At 34.4% G+C, this 16723-nt stretch overlaps 2 protein-coding genes across 2 annotated transcripts; both read left to right on the forward strand.

Moving 5' to 3' along the window:
- Positions 1-1347: 1347 nt before the first annotated feature.
- Positions 1348-2567, forward strand: LOC105620452 (protein yippee-like 5). Its single transcript, XM_012201945.1, has 2 exons — positions 1348-1508; positions 2369-2567. Exons 1-2 carry the CDS (start codon positions 1348-1350, stop codon positions 2565-2567), a joined length of 360 nt encoding a protein of 119 aa, XP_012057335.1.
- Positions 2568-6907: 4340 nt separating this feature from the next.
- LOC105620463 (protein Smaug homolog 1) lies at positions 6908-9493 on the forward strand. Its single transcript, XM_012201955.1, has 8 exons — positions 6908-7121; positions 7242-7560; positions 7652-7896; positions 7974-8084; positions 8237-8611; positions 8702-8861; positions 8969-9233; positions 9326-9493. The coding sequence occupies exons 1-8, from the start codon at positions 6908-6910 to the stop codon at positions 9491-9493; spliced, it is 1857 nt and encodes a 618-aa protein (XP_012057345.1).
- Positions 9494-16723: the final 7230 nt, after the last annotated feature.

Genomic DNA, 16723 nt, shown 5'->3' on the forward strand with positions numbered 1-16723 from the left:
GTTAATTACTACAATAGTAAAAAAATAATTCGGGAAAACTAGTTATATATATATATATATATATATATAGACATATTTTATATATAATGATATATAATTGTATATAAAATATATCAATTTTTTATATGACTTTTTAATATATAATTATTAATTTTATATAATTAATAGATTTTATATAATTATATATGAAACATTTTTTCCCGGGTTATTAATTAATTATATATTTACTGGAATATATATATATAATAGATATTCAATACGGATATATATATATATCCGTATATCTATTATGAATATCTATTCAATACAAATAGCATTTATCTTGTCGTAGTAAACTAAGTTGCATAATCGCAACTGACATAAATTATACGAAATTACACGAAATCGAAACATATAATAACAAAAATTATTTATTGATTTAATAATTTTGATAAATATTTAATTTTAAATAAAAATTTTTTATATTGAATCCATTTTTATGGATTGGATTTAAAATACGGATAGAAAAATTTCTAATCCATTTCAATTCATTTTCATTTGCTGGGGAAGCATAAATCAGGCAATAGTCGGTTTTTATTTTAAGACTATCTTAAGTAATATCCTAAGATGTTAATACGGCTTTCTGATTGGTTCATGACATCTTAAGATTGTACTTAAAACGATCTTAAATATAAGATCAGAGGCTCGATTGTGTAAAATGAGATGAAAATTACAAAAGTGAGCAATGATTACTATTAAACCAATTAAATTACTAATATTATAGTGAATTACGAATATTCTTTGTTTACTTTTGTAATTTTCATCTCATTTCAAGATACAATCGATCCCTTGACTATGAATACAGGCAGAAAGAAACCTAAATCTCTATTAATTTGATAGATTTTAGTTATTTCAGCGATTTATTTCTATCATGAGTACCGCAAAAAAATGGACATTGATGTATAATTTACATCCACTTCTTCAGAGGGCAGTAATGCGCAGCATTTTGCGGTTACAGGAAGAAGGTCTTCACGTCTTCTCTCAGGTTTCTTTCTGCTTGTATCTTTTATCGCTCGTTATCTTGCGGAAGTTTCGTCTCTATACATATTCCGATGATCCACGGCATATCAAACATTTTTCCCACTTCAGCTGACTCCAGCTCTACTGTTAGTATACATTGGCAATATACGTCACGCGTACGCAAGCCAACACAACAACAAAGAGAAATCAGTTGGATCAGTATGGCAGCATTGACAGTTGTGTAATTTTTCTACGACATATCGACTCGTCCAGATAAATAAACGTTGCCCGATCGCAGATCAATCGCAAACAGATCGTTGCAAGTCATTCTATTAGTTATTTTTCGAAATGGGAGTGATATTCCTCGAACATATCGGTGGCAGTCGCCTATTCTCCTGCGCTTCCTGCGACACCAATCTCACCAATAGGTCACAGCTCGTGAGCACACGTTTCACAGGTGCCACGGGACGTGCATTTCTCTTCAGCAAAGTCGTCAACCTGAATTATAGGTGCGTCTATTTATTGTACAAGATCATTAGTATGAAATGAATTTTCTCGAATGATTTGTGTTTTTGTATTCAAGTTTTCAAGGTCTGCCGTTATGAAATATTTGTTAGATTGCATTCTTTTCAACTATTGTGTTCCTATTAAATTAAATCATTCATTTTTTTTGTTTTTTTTCTCCAACGGAAAGAAAAAGAAGAAAAATGAAAAGCCTGTTTTTTTTATCTGAATTTCTGTGCAAGAAATAGGTAAAACGAATAAACCTTTTTCAGGATCTACCATTATGAAATATTTATTAAATTACTTTCTTTTCAGATGCTTTCCGTCTGATAACACAAGTCGTTCTATTTTTTTATGCTTCTCAGCAAGAGATAATATAGTGATTATTTACAATGATCTTTCTTCTTGATATTACAACAAGGATATAATGATTCATCACAATATAAATCTCTTGACTGAAAAGTACTACATTAGTCATCGAATGCCAAGAAAAGAATCTGTTGACTGCTATTACCAGACTATGGTTTTTTGTCAGAGATTACATTTTTACATGAATCTTTGGTTCTCTTTTTTTACATTTTTGAAAGAACACATTACAATACAGTAACAATTTTGAAAATAGTTTATCTTCAGCAAGATAAATAAAATTTCTGATTTTTAAGCTGGAGAAAATTGATAACTGTTGTATTGATTTGTGTTATTAAATAGAAAGCACCCTTTGATTGTTATGTAGTTAATTTTTTCTGTATATTTTATAGTTGAATCAAACATATATTAGAAAATATAAATAATATATTCAATTGAATATAAAATTTATATGATATCCATCATGCGTCTATCATTTAACTCTATATATGATGTACAGTGAGGTTCAGGATAGAGTGATGCTGACGGGTCGCCACATGGTTCGAGACGTCAGCTGCAAAAACTGTGATGCTAAGCTTGGGTGGGTGTACGAATTCGCAACAGACGAGCAACAACGGTACAAGGAAGGTCGTGTTATCCTGGAACGAGCTCTTGTCACAGAGAGCGACGGATTGACGGAGCATAATGTTCAACAATAATGTTTAATATTTAATACCAAGTAGCATTTAATATATTAAGAAATAATCTAACATAGGAACTCTCATATAAGTTATAGTAATATTTAATCTTGTCAATTACAAAAGATTCTTGGTTAGTATCCGACTTGTTTGTGCATAAGCAAGTATTGACAACGTTACTTTCTTGTGATAAGAGACATTCAACATTTTCGTGAATATGACATAGTTCCTATTTCGTAAAAGGAAATTTCTCGAATTCCGACCTTTATTTTGTCACCCTCTCAGATTTACGTCTATTTTTTGCATCAGATCCTATTCACGACAATTGTTGAATCTATAAAAGTGTAAACATCATTGGTATTTTCTTGTAGATGGAACATTAATAAACTGACCTCAGTGGCAAATATGTTTGTCAAGAAAATTAAGAAAACGTGAGTATACACAATTTAGTGAGCGTGTATCATTGTAAGTGCAATATAGATACAATTGAACATGGATCATGTAGCTTTATTTATATCCTTTCAATAAATTTGACAGAAGCAACAATGTACATACTTGCGTAGAATTGGTGCTAGATGCGATTGAGGTATTTAAGTTATTTCTTTTTATACACGTTTCTATTGTTGATTAACTTTAATTTTGGTTCAATTTTTTACCTTTTTCTAATTCTTAGAACTAGAAAAAGATGAAAAGTAAGTTAAATTGAAATTAAAATTAATCTATATATTGGTAGAAAGAGGCATTAGCTGAATTTTTGCATGGTTTATTGGAAAAAAAAGAAGAAAGATTAACGATGCAAAAAATTCAGTTAAAAAGAACATGTTTTTTAATTTCTTTTGGTAAAAATTAAAATAAATCCTTAAGAAATATTAAATTCTCTCACAGGTATAAATTGAGAAGGCACATAAAGACTTTCAAAATCTCATGAAAGCTACGTTTTGAAAACTTCAAATACTTTCCAAAGAAATAAAGGTCATGTTTAACATTTAGACGTGTAAACATAAAACGTAACGATGAAAAGAAGTGTTTAGATTTAGCAATGAATATGAAACTTTGATACAAACTTAGTAATATTACGAAAGCGTTTACTTTGTACTTTAGATAAGCGGATAATAATTCTACAGAGAACAAAAATAAAATTATATTTCTTAATCTTAAAAGATTTAGAGAACGATAAAAGACCACAATAAGTGATAGATTTACGAAATTGTTTTCATGACAAATTTTTTTTAATCGCGTTGACTTCCCAATTAATAGATAATCGGTGAGGAGATTAACGGTATTTCCGTTCTCTAATTTATCGCCAGTTTCAACATAATATATGCATATCGAATGCGCACATTTGCATTTATAATTTTCTAATATACTTTGAATACATAAGTTTTATATAATTTTTGTATCTAATCGATTTTCTAAATTTGTTGAGGTCTATTTTAATCCTTATCGTATTATAATGTATAAATAAGATATAAAAGTTTCGTCGTCATTTTATACTTTGTTATCGTGTTTAATTATTAAACAAGAAAATCGAAACATTTATGATAAAAATGAATGACTAAAGAATACAAAATTTATCAATTATACACACAAAAATGTAGTTCCTTTTAATAAATTATATATTTGATAAATTATATATTATTATAATGACTCACATAATTAATAAATTTTTTTACCTTGTATGTATTGTTTTTTAGACATTTATTTTTATCTTACATGTTTCAATTTTCTTATTTAATAGTTAGGCATGATAAAGTATAAAATGATGATGAAACTCTTGTATCTCCATACATATATACAATAAGAAATAAGAATGTGCATTAAAAAAATATAAGGTTATGCGACTTTATAAAACAAATTTTAATTCTTCTCTTTTTATAACCAGTCTAGTCTCCATAAATTCTTACATGAATTAATATTAATGTAAATTATACAATTGGAAGATAGTGATTATATTATTTATTTTTTGTTTGTATTATTGTTAAGTCCTTTTAATACTTTAAATAAATAAATCATTATCTTTCATTCATTATTTTAAATTGATTAAGATTGAATTTTTTAAGAAAACTGGAAACAATTCTAATAAGATAATTCTATCAAAGTCGCCAATCTTCCTTCAGATAAGTCAATAAAGATAAAATGAAAAAAAAATTAGGAATGTTAAGAATTCACGCGAAAATTAGTTTCGTCTGAAACTAACTTTCAACAATTTTTTTGCGTCCGGTAATTTTTCCGACGGTGAATTCAACCACCGTGATGCCAATTGCCAATGCCAGCGAGATAATAGTGAACGATTCTGGAATGAAGCTGCGCGCGGTCGACGCACCCGAGAGAGACAAACGAACCGCGCCCGCGGATGCGCTGTGATTGGTCAATCGCCCTGCGTCCCGTGACGTAGCGGCGCCACCAATCCGCGACCAGCAAGACGCCGCGCCACGAGCGAAGCCAAGCGGATGGCTATGTATAATTCTGGCATCACTGCGGAGTGCGATAGACTAGAGAGCAGTGTGGTCACGTAGTCCCATCGCGCCGCATGGTGGATGGACATTACTCCCGTTCGGTCACCGGAAAAAAATGCTGTAAATTTGTGCGTCGTCGCCGTTGCATCGAAGCGGAAGGAGCGCGTGCCAGCGGAGATTGTCCCTCGTCGGACCACTTTTACGGTAATTATTGTGTGCACTTGACCACAAGAATATTCGCGAGGAAGCAAGACGAGAAAGAGAGGAGGAGGCTCATGCTTGTCCGACGACATCGGCGCACCGATCAACTGAAGTGAGCGGCGTATCGCAATCCGTTTCATATCGAGGGATGCATCCCTCAGCGACGAGAGAGCGCGATTTCGCAGTTGGCGGATCGCCCTTATCCCGCGTCATCGTCGCCGTTTGTATCCATCGAGATCCATCCGTTGATCGATCTCTCTCGATCTTTCCCGGCGGAGGGATCTTCGTCCTCCCTTGTTTTCGTCTCTTCGTTCTCCGTCCCCGCCCCCACCAACGTGTATACGTTTCGCATCGTCGTGTCTCTCTCTCTCTCTCTCTCTCGTAATCTGTCTCGCCCTGTTACCGGTTTCTCTCCGTTTCTCTCTTTCTTGCTGGTCCTCGCTTGTCACGTCGAACGCGCACACTCACGCAGGCACGTTCCGTATACGTACGCATACCTACACACACGACGCGCGACGTTGACAAGGGCGAATACCGACGGAGAGTCTTGGGACGCCGAGGATGTGAATTTCTGCGTAGTTTCCGCAAACGAGGAAACTTCCGGGAAGCGATGCCAATGCTTTTCAGCAACGAGACAATAAGAAAAAAGAAAAGATATCTTATCGGCTTTCCCTCTCGTGAGGCGCCGCTCCTCTTCCCCCTCCCGCACCGCCCACCACATCGCCTGGTGTCGCGCGCGCGAGATGCCATTGCACCGCCGAACGGATCGCAGCAGGAAAAGCTATAAATACACACGCATCGCGCGCGGGGTAAACAAACTTGACCTCAGCGGAATTCTCTTATCGGCGATACAGTAGGCGAGCGACTTTGAGGTTATGTGTCGCGAACACGTCCTTCGAATTCGACGCGTCGTAGAGACGGCGATAAATCCCGGCCGGTGCTTAGGTGCGCGACAAGGTAAACCTGCTGCGAGCAGGAAACGCATTGTGGTAACGGAATATTTGCCATCCATTATATAATTTTCTCGAGGATTACTCGTTCTTTCGCGGCGATCAAGGGAAAACTTCGCGAACTTCTCGATAATTCGAACGAGCAATAGCATGACGACGTGCCTCGTTTGACATATCGGACACTTCGTTCTCTAATTCCGTGGCACGACTGTTAAAATGAACTTTTTAATCGCTTAAAAATTCAGTTTTAGAATTTTTGTAAGATATATATTTAAGTAATTGCGATTTCATGTATATCATTTCTTGTGAGATTTCATAGTTGTACTTATATCTTTTTCAAAATTTTACGATAAAAGGTTTGAACTTCTTTGTTTTGCTAGATAAAAAAATGTAATTAATGTTTGTGTTTGTATACTTTTGACTTCCAAACTGGAAAGTCAAGATTGGTAGAATACATATTAAAATATAATCCTTCTATATTTCCTTTATAATATAATGTTATGTTTATATCTAGTACTACTTTGTAACATAATAATAATGATTGACTGTTTATGTGTGTTCTGTTTCTTATAAAAACATGAGTTACAGGTAGGTGATTTAAATAGAATGACATGTTTCGATTCCTTTTGTTTTTGTAGCAGAATACTGACATTGGTCAGCTACTTGAAGGCTGTGAGCACGATTGCTGTGCATTTGGCTTGAGCAGTGGTTGAAACGCTACTGCATTGCAAGAGAAATTTGTAGGTGATTCAAAATGAAGTGGACATCTGCTACTCCCTTCAATGAGCAAGTGGGCGAACTCACTCGTGTGTTCTCCCAGTGGAACGAATGTGAACAGACTGTTGTTCTTTATGCGCTGTTGCGTATTATACCTGCTGTACAAGCGAGGTTTCTCTCGCAGGCGATAGAACACTCATTGCACTCTGTGGCAGAATTAGATACCAAGGAAATAAATGCCAATAATCCAAGTAATTATCGTGTTTACGTTTTATACTTAAGAACAATTTTAAGCATGATTTTAATGGGATGTACTTCATATATCATACTTGTAAAGCAAAGTATGTTAATAATAAAATATTTTATTATAGGTTACATCAATTCATTGTCAGCAGAATCAACAGAGATTGCGATTAATCAACTCTTGACACATCTGCCTTTATTAAAGCCTGGGAATGTAGAGTGCAAAAAGAGCTATCTGGTAGCGATACCAGAATTAGTAAATCATTGTGTAAGTACGGGACAATATACAGAACAAACGCAGCAGCTTTTGAGCTATACTCTGATTCATCCTGCCATAAATGGTCAAGACAGACGTCTTTTAACTCAATGGCTCAGAGATCTAGAAGATCGTATCAGTAATACACCACCCATTACTGGTTTCGAAGATTATCCGAATGCTGCAATGAGGTGAATGAAATAATGTGATACTATAATGATACTTATATATATTTTTATATCTGTAGTATAGTTCTAAATTCGAGTTTTCTATTATTATAAGATGGGAGAATCCATGGCAGAGGAATTCCAAACATCACAATGATCAGCCAAATTCGTTTAATACACAACTAGGCGGCACGTTTAATTTACATTTTCCTGCATCAGTTAATCGTCAACGTCGTTCGAATAGCTTGACACCACCGGTAGCGCCGCCGCATCACCTCGAAATTGTGGATCGTACCAATAACACAAATTCTTCATCTAGACACAAGCCGCGCAGCTTTAGTGTTTCCGGAGATCATGCCAGTAATTTTCAATTATATTTCATATATAGATAAATTTATATTGTATCCGCGCATTTCTTTAAATAAATCATCTTTTAGGCAATATTATTGGTTTGGGTCCACTGAGCCCACAGAGTTCCTGTGCGAGTAGCGGTAGCGAGGGTCGTTTGGATGATGCTTCGAATCGTTCGCTCGCGAGTGGCATGAGAGGTAGAAATGAGATTTTAATACTGTCAATCGATAATATATGAGATCACCCGAAAATACATCTTCGAAATTATCTTAATTACATCTTTCGGAGTCATCTCTAACTAATTTACAGATCAGAATATCGATATCTAATTATAAATTATTCTTTTTAGATGTACAATTATGGCTTAAAACATTACGACTTCATAAATACAGTTATCTCTTTGCTACTATGAATTATGAGGATATGCTGCAATTAACGGAAGATCAATTAGCGGAACAAGGAGTTACGAAAGGTGCTAGACACAAGTTGGCTCTTTCTATCGCTAAACTACAGCAGCGATATAATACACTTTTAAATCTAGAAAAAGGTCTAGTGCAACCTAGTGCTCGCGACGGCATGCAAAACACTTCATTCTCGCAGGGACCATCATTGCTTCTTAATACAATGGAAGAACTTAAAACGATTCTTGCCACTCCCATGAAACCGAGTCAAGAGAATGATCCACAAGATATTCCTGCGCAGTTTACAAAAGTACTTGGAAAATGTATGTACAAACTAAGTGGTGTGATGGTTCCAATTTTATCAAAATTAAATAGAATTATTGATAACATTATTGTATGATTTTTCCTTTTAGTGTGCAGTAGATTGGCTTTGGAAAGCGTTGAAGATGGTATTTTGTGCACGTATGTCAACATTTTAGAAAAAGTGTTGCAGCATGACTGTTTCACCTCGAATCAGAAGGAGAAAGTACAGCAGTGGCGCAGTAGACTTGGAAATCCGCGACCAACTCCAAAGTAAGTCGAGATATATGTCTTCGTTAATATAAAATGTTTAGAGAAATATTTAAAGTAAATTGATGAGTATTGTGTGGTAACTTTCGACCTAATAGATGTAATTTTAGATGGCAACATAACTACGGATATAATAATAGAAGATATGGGAATCCACAGCAGCACAGAAAGCCAAGTTTGAATATGAATCACATTCACAATAATCATACACATAGCAATCAATTTATGATTGCTTCACATAGAAACAGTATATCCACACCATATTTACAAAATAATCAGAATCAGAATCATAACATGAATAGTATGAATACGAATAACTTGCGCGCGGTGCATACAACCGAGAAGAGACCTAGTTTACAGGAGACCAGCTTGCAGGTAAGAAAGAATATTAAAAATCTGTAAAATTTAATATTAAAAATCTGTAACATTCTGTTTATTAATACAATGATTTTGATTTTACTTTGTAGCAATTGCAGAAAACATTACAACGTGCGTATAGCGCGCCACGTGATCATTTTGTGGGTCATTCTGCTAATGGAGCGAACGAGACGACGGAACCGGAAATCAATTCTCGCTTGGAATCCCTCTGCTTGAGAATGACTGAGCAAGCGATCGGTGGGTTCGGCGAGGCCTAATCTTCCATATTCGCGTTCTGAGATTATAAGTAAGTCCCATTTTAAATCCTTTTCGGATTTTTGACTCCGAAAACTGAGGGAAATTCTGTTCGCCAAAACATGAGTCATCTCTATCTCGTGCTCGCTCGTGTTTTGGCAAACCATGTTGAGTCATTGTTTTAAAGTGATATTGCAATGGAGACGACACATTTTTTTGGTGTGCAAATACCTGCGTATATACACACTTATGCTTTAATATCCTAACCAAATGGAGAAAAAAAATGTCCGAAATGTGCGACATTATTGAGAGAGAGATAAAGATAGGTTTCTTTTTTCGAAGATTGAACACTTACACATAATACACATACACAAATTATTTTTTATTAATGTCCGATGCAGTTGTATTATTTAATTGACAGAATTTGGCAAGCCAAATGCTAGAAAGATAGATTCTTTCCTCGATTGTTTGCTGCAACCATATATATAAAGATATTATATAAGAAAAAGTATATATATATATACACGCATATAATAGGATTTTATGAGGCAGAAAGAAAGGAATTTTTAATCATAAAATACGAGGAAAGAAAGATGGAAAAGATGACATTACATCACCATGCGATGTTCTGCAATATTATTTTTTGTGTTATCCATTTTACGAAATGGAATTCGTCTGATTTTAAGCGCTGCGGGAAACGTTGTAGTAACGTAATTGTAATTCATTTTTAATAACTGGACTGATTTTACTTCTTTTTATTATATTACTATATTATTATTATTATTATTATTATTATTATTATTATTATTAATATTATATTTTTACTATTATTACTATCAACATCACTATTACTAGCGCTACTACTATTGCTCCTACTATTATCGCTACTACTATCATTACTATTCTATCACTATTACTATTTCCACTACTATCACTCTCACTACTGTTACTATCGCTCTTTACTGTTACTATACTCCGTCTAGGGAATGAGCATACTTAAAGGATTGCCGCTTTGTCGCATAAGTTAATTCGCGCATAAAACTTTAAAACTTAATCTCAACTGTACTAAGAAGTACGTATGGCGGCGTGTATGCTTTGTAGTTTGCGCACAGATCTCGTGATTTTTCAATTTGGTTGACGGATTTCATCCCATTTTTCTTTTTTTTTCTTATTTTTTTTAATGATACTGAACGCAAGTAAACATACAATAATAAGATATTAAGGGCCTTACGTGAAAGATGAGCAAACGTATGAGGTGTAGAAATTTGATATTATAAAGTAGCAGCGAAATTCGAGGGAGGTAGACTGGCGCTGTACGTATTATGGCGCGACATCGAAATCTGTGGCTTTAAATTATAAGCATACATCGTATCTAATCTATTTAGCATGTGTTAAAGTAGCGTCGCGAGTAATGTAGCATAATATTTTTTCGTGCAAGCAGAAAATTAAATTTATTAAATCGCATAACGCTAGTGAATAATAACCGATTAACCATGAAATAAGAAAAAAAATATATAACGAAAGACTGAATAATTCACGCGCCATGATCCGTCGATTTAGATTATCTGGATGCTTCACTGTCCCTTCCGTTCGTACGGTTTCATGCGCGCGTGAATAGAATAATTGGAGAAGACTGTGAAGATGGAAAAACTTGTCAAAATAATTAAGAATTAGCGAGCGCGCGAGAGAGAAAATAAGAGCGAAAGAGATTTAAAAAAAAATGAGCGAGAGCGAATACCGAGGTTGAAGAAGATGAAACTAGTTAATTAGTATATATTATATTAGTGATTATTGTAACAATTATATTCTGCTAGAGGATAATACATGTAAGATCGCGCGGTGATTTCTCGAATCCAGGAGTATCCTGTTAGAATAAAGCTAAGAACTGTCTATATTTAGTAATAATCGTACACACACTGAAGGGATGACCATACTTAATCATTATTTCGTTTCACATACGCGATACCTTTTACTCGATCAGCGGCAATAGCAGCACCACCAAAACTATCCGATCGGTTATATATACATATATATTGCGAAGGATGAAACTCCACGAATTCCAAGAGAGATGATCAAAAGCTAGTCAAACGTTTCTAATTTCTACCAGTTAATCTGTATAGTTAATTAATTGTACATTAAAACTACATACACACATTACCAGAATTAGGATGACACTTGAAAGAAAACATACAATCCACATCTTATACACACATACGTATAGACAGGTATATACATTCGCACTCGTGCGCGCACACACAAACACTCATACATATTCGCCACGTTGTACACGCAATAAGTAAAGCGATTCGAACGAGAACGCATGAAAAAGCTCAAAGACTGCTCCTAAGCGACATCAGGAATTTCATTCAGCGTAGAATTACTACTTATATATTTCATCTAATTGAAGCGCAGCATCTAATCTCCAACTAAAAAAGGCAGGACCTGAACTATATAAAGGATGCAAAGAGATTTTATCCGCATATACATATAGCGATCAGAGCTAAAGGAAGGAAAAAAAGAAAGGGGGAAAAAGGGGAAAAAAGTTGTAATCAATCCTGCCGAGGATCGAAGGCCGCCGCTACGTTAATTTTCTGCCGATCGCTCATTAATTTATCGTCATTGTTGTTTGTGGTAAACTTTACGGAATAGCGTAAACATATGTACTTAGTACTTTGCACAACCTCTGTCAGGATCGACAGACGCCTTGCTCAAAATTAACTGTCGGCGGCGGTTTGTTTCGTGATTTTCGAAAGGCGCGAAGACTGGCGATGCGCGAACGAGTGAAAACGAACGGATAAACAAATCAACGAGATATTCAGCTGAAACGTTTAGTCGCAAAGTGGAGAATCACAAAGAGGATAATGTGTATCCTATGTGTAGGAACACACTTCGAATAATCCTGAAAGAAGCGTTTTCTTAATATAAGATAGATATTAATAAATGTAAAATGCATGTTTTGCATTATGTAGTTACTAAAAAAATTCAAAAATATAACAGTTACTGAAATAATGGACGCGATGTTAATGAAGTTCATGAAAGGTAACACGAAGTTTTTCCATTTTAAAGAGTGTACTTACATATTAATGGAATAATTCACTTCGTATCGATGCGATATCCAATTTCTATTAGTATGTAAATACTAATGATTTTTAACTCCTTGCGATTTTCCAGTTCGCGTTATTTATATATGCGCGTGTGCACATTTTATTTGCTTGACTCGTTACATTCATTTCGGGTTCTCTGGCTATCCTTTTAATTTGGATAGCGGTAAAATGTACCACGTTTGCCGCGTTATTCTCTGTTATCCGCTCGTTGACCTCGATTCAGGATAGGCGAAAGTAGGATAAACGAATGATATGTACGGGTTGAAAATTCGCGGATTATTCTTTGGCCGGACACTTACAATGACCATCAGCGACTGCTTAGGAATTGCGCTATTGATTACAATAGTAGTAGTAATAGACTATTTGGAATGATTTTTCTTGATTGCGATTTCGAGAACAAGACGATGTGAGTTTCCGGCTGAAGATATTCACGAGACCCAGCAAATGGTAATTAAATCCGATGTGGATAAGTATAAGACCGATGTGTCGTAGCGACTGATTTACTTTAAAGAAAGCGCGTCGCGCGACCGGAAAGCACGCCGCGGGACGCTTTTTTTCTTGTACGTGAGGGATCTCGCATCCCTCGCTGGAGTACTAGTGTTCACGTTTTGCCGCAGCTTCTCCGGATAATATTAGATAAGTCGTAATAAGACCCTTCGTCAGATTGCTAACTGGGATACATTAGTCACATAAGTAAGCTGGGCAACTTGTAAAAATGCAATTTTTGTACTGTTATAAAAAGTTAAATAGACGAGGGTACACTGACGTTGTAGCGTGAAAGAACATTTTTCAATAAAAGATTTTTCATACGCATACATCGCGTGACTATTATTAATATTAAGCCTGTATACAAATAAATTAAACGAGAGAATTGGTTTTAACTTGCTAAATAGTAATCAGTTCCAAAACGTTATTTCTCTTGTTCTATTATCTTATATTAGAGAGAGAGAAAGAAATAATATCTATTTTAAGAACTTAATATCTTGAATAATTTGACGAAAGTACAAACATACAACATTAATCTTTTCCAATTCCAAGACATTACTGAAAATGAAGGTATCACTGTCAGATATATTAATCATAAGATAATAACAAAAATTGATATTTCATTATTTCTTATGTAGTTACATTTAATTAAGAATGTTTCATTTATTTGAACGGTAATAGATGAGATGTGTAAAAAAAAGAAAAACATGTGATTGTGATTTTATAGTTCTCTAAACAGCATTTATTTTCTTCTTTTGTTACATTTCTGAAGTCGCGTCCCATCCGAAGACGTTGTGCACAATTTTAACGGTGAAAGATAATATTAAACGTCGATACAATGTCATCGTTCCGTGTAATATATAAATATTTAGACCTGTGTCGGCGACAAACGCGTACGCCGAATCTAGAATCGTGTGATTTGTTCGATCGACTTTGTGTGCGTGCGCGTGTATGTGTGTGTGTGTGGTGTGTGTGTGTGTGTGTGTGTGTGTGTGTGTGTGTGTGTGTATCATCTCTCCATTCCCTACCCACCATCTCTAACGGAATGGCTACGTACATACGCAGGGATTCAATATATTAATGTATCTTTTTATCGATGTAAGGTTGTTGAAATATCGGATACGAGTACAAAACGATTCTTGTGATAACGAGGTGTTACATTCACGAATTCGCCTTTTTTTTCAAATTGTACTTTAACAACTTTGATAAATTAAAATCTCGATTTTTTTTCAAACTCTAGATCACTTATACAATGAAGGATAGATCTCAAACAATAGAAATGTCTAAAGATTCTTGAAATTTTGAACATTCAAATTTTTATAGTGATTGAGAATTAATTAATGTTAGAAAAAAAATTAATATTGATTAGAGGTTTTTCAATCAGAATTCTACCTATAATATAGAAATAGGTAGATAGAAAAAGAGAATTTAATTAATCATGGTGGTAGTACAACATAATAGATTGTGCTCGACTTTGTTGTTCGTACCAAACATTTGAAGAACCTTTTTTCGTTTCTATACACTCACGCGTTCCGTCTAATACGAAGTGGCTACAAAATAATAATAAATACTTACAGTCTATCTAACGACTACTCTTAAGTTTGAAATGCAAAGGATCAATCATCGCTTAAATCGTACAGTTAAATAGACAATATCCACATACTTAAAGTTAGATCGTAATTTAATATATGTTCGGTATAATATAAACATCGATTTATCTCGCTTCCTCTCTTCATCATGCATACACATGCAACACGAGTGCGTAAATTCTACCTTTTATCTATACACATATTTACAGATCGACGATACGTTTTTCTGTTACGAACGCAGACCAACATGACACTGTTAATGCGATGAAATTCATGAATTCCAAAGACAACGAGATGAGAAACCATTTAATCTAATATTAAATAGTTTGTAGCTAAACATGTTTTTTCTTTATTATAGATTCTGCATATTGAAGTTATTATGGTAAGATGCAATTTCAATATATCGCTTTGACTATACCACTATCGTATCGTCCATTAGGCGAGCTTTTACCTATTTTATCGCGTTGACTTAAAAACAGAATTGCGTCAAACTGAAACTATTTTCTGTAATTTGCAGTTATATATTTAAGATGTCTATAGAAATTTCTATCAAACGATTTTTGAGGATAACAATCTTGTCTTGTTTAAACGTGATAACGTTTTGACTGGGCATTGGTGTTCATATTATTCCTAAGTATCGTCGAAAAATTTTTCGAAGATGATTAAGAGGGAACAGAAAATGCTAAGAGTGCACTCTCGCTGAAGAATTTTCATTATAATTTCCCAACCCAGTAGTTCGAATTTAAAAATTCGGCAATATACTATCTATACTGTATTTTATATTATTTTTAGGCAATAACAGGTAATATACTATCTCTTCAAAGCAGAACAATTTTTTCATAAAAGTGAATTTGTCTTTATGGAAAAATCGCTTTCGTAACGGCACCTTTAGCCTTCTCCATTTTCTCTTATCCTATATATCCTATATATTATAAATATCGCGAATTATGAGATGATTAATTTTAAAAAATGATCAATAAGACTATATATTTTTTTACCCGAAAATGATAAAACACAGTAAAAAAGAAATGGTTACTCTTTACAAAGAAACATACATATACATCTACATAAATAAAATGATTTAAATACTTTTTACTTTTATGAATAAAATTGGAAAATATTCGAAACTCCTAATAACAACATTTTTAGAAGACGAAGTATGTGTGTTGCATACTTAAATCAAACAATTACATTTAGGAGATAGTGTCACAGCTGGTCACAGCTAATAACTTGCAGCGATAGACTCCAGTTTTCGTCTATGTACAAAGCCTTATAATCATAAGGAAAACACTATAGTTTCAGTAATTATTCGTGTTATCTAAGCATTGATACACCACCATCCGTGTAATATTACACGAGGAACACACGTCGATCACTGTTACTCAACGTGGTGATTTGCAGAATCATTTTATCAATTGGCAGCGGTATGTAATTATGTTGTTAAAATTAAGTATCACTTTTGCTGCAACTTTCCCCGTACTGTTCGGAAATTATTTCATCGGTAAACGCCATAAATGACTAAAATGATTCCGCAAACATTCTTTTCTTAACGGCTCTCTGCTTTTGCAAAATCTCCTCTTTGGTCTCGTACATTCAAATAGAATATTTATAATACAACGCGACATGAAGAATTCCACTTGTCGCGTCACATTACATGTTTTCGTCATATTTCATAGTACGCTTGGCGACTAACAATCGGATCGAACCCATATTCTATTTGAGGATCGACTAACATGTAATATGGCATTACAGAATGAAAAAAATATACACATAGTCGTACGTAACGACATTCTTAAATCGAGTACGCTAATAATACTTGTCATGCAATATCAGTATAACATTTCGTGTTCGACGACTGCTAAAATTCGCATCCCGCATTTTGTTCCTACGCTAAATTTAATCATCTCCCCGCTCTGCTAAAGGCTACGATTTGCATTCGTACATTCTTACATTCAACGCCAAATGTGATCGTTTGATTTTAGAGATTTATTTGTCTCGTTACGAAGATCGTGTTTAACAATTTAACAGTCCTTAGAATCAATATTTCGCGCTAAATACGAAATATAAATACGGC

Source organism: Atta cephalotes, assembly GCF_000143395.1.
Source record: "Atta cephalotes unplaced genomic scaffold scaffold00002, whole genome shotgun sequence".
Lineage (NCBI taxonomy): Eukaryota > Metazoa > Arthropoda > Insecta > Hymenoptera > Formicidae > Atta > Atta cephalotes.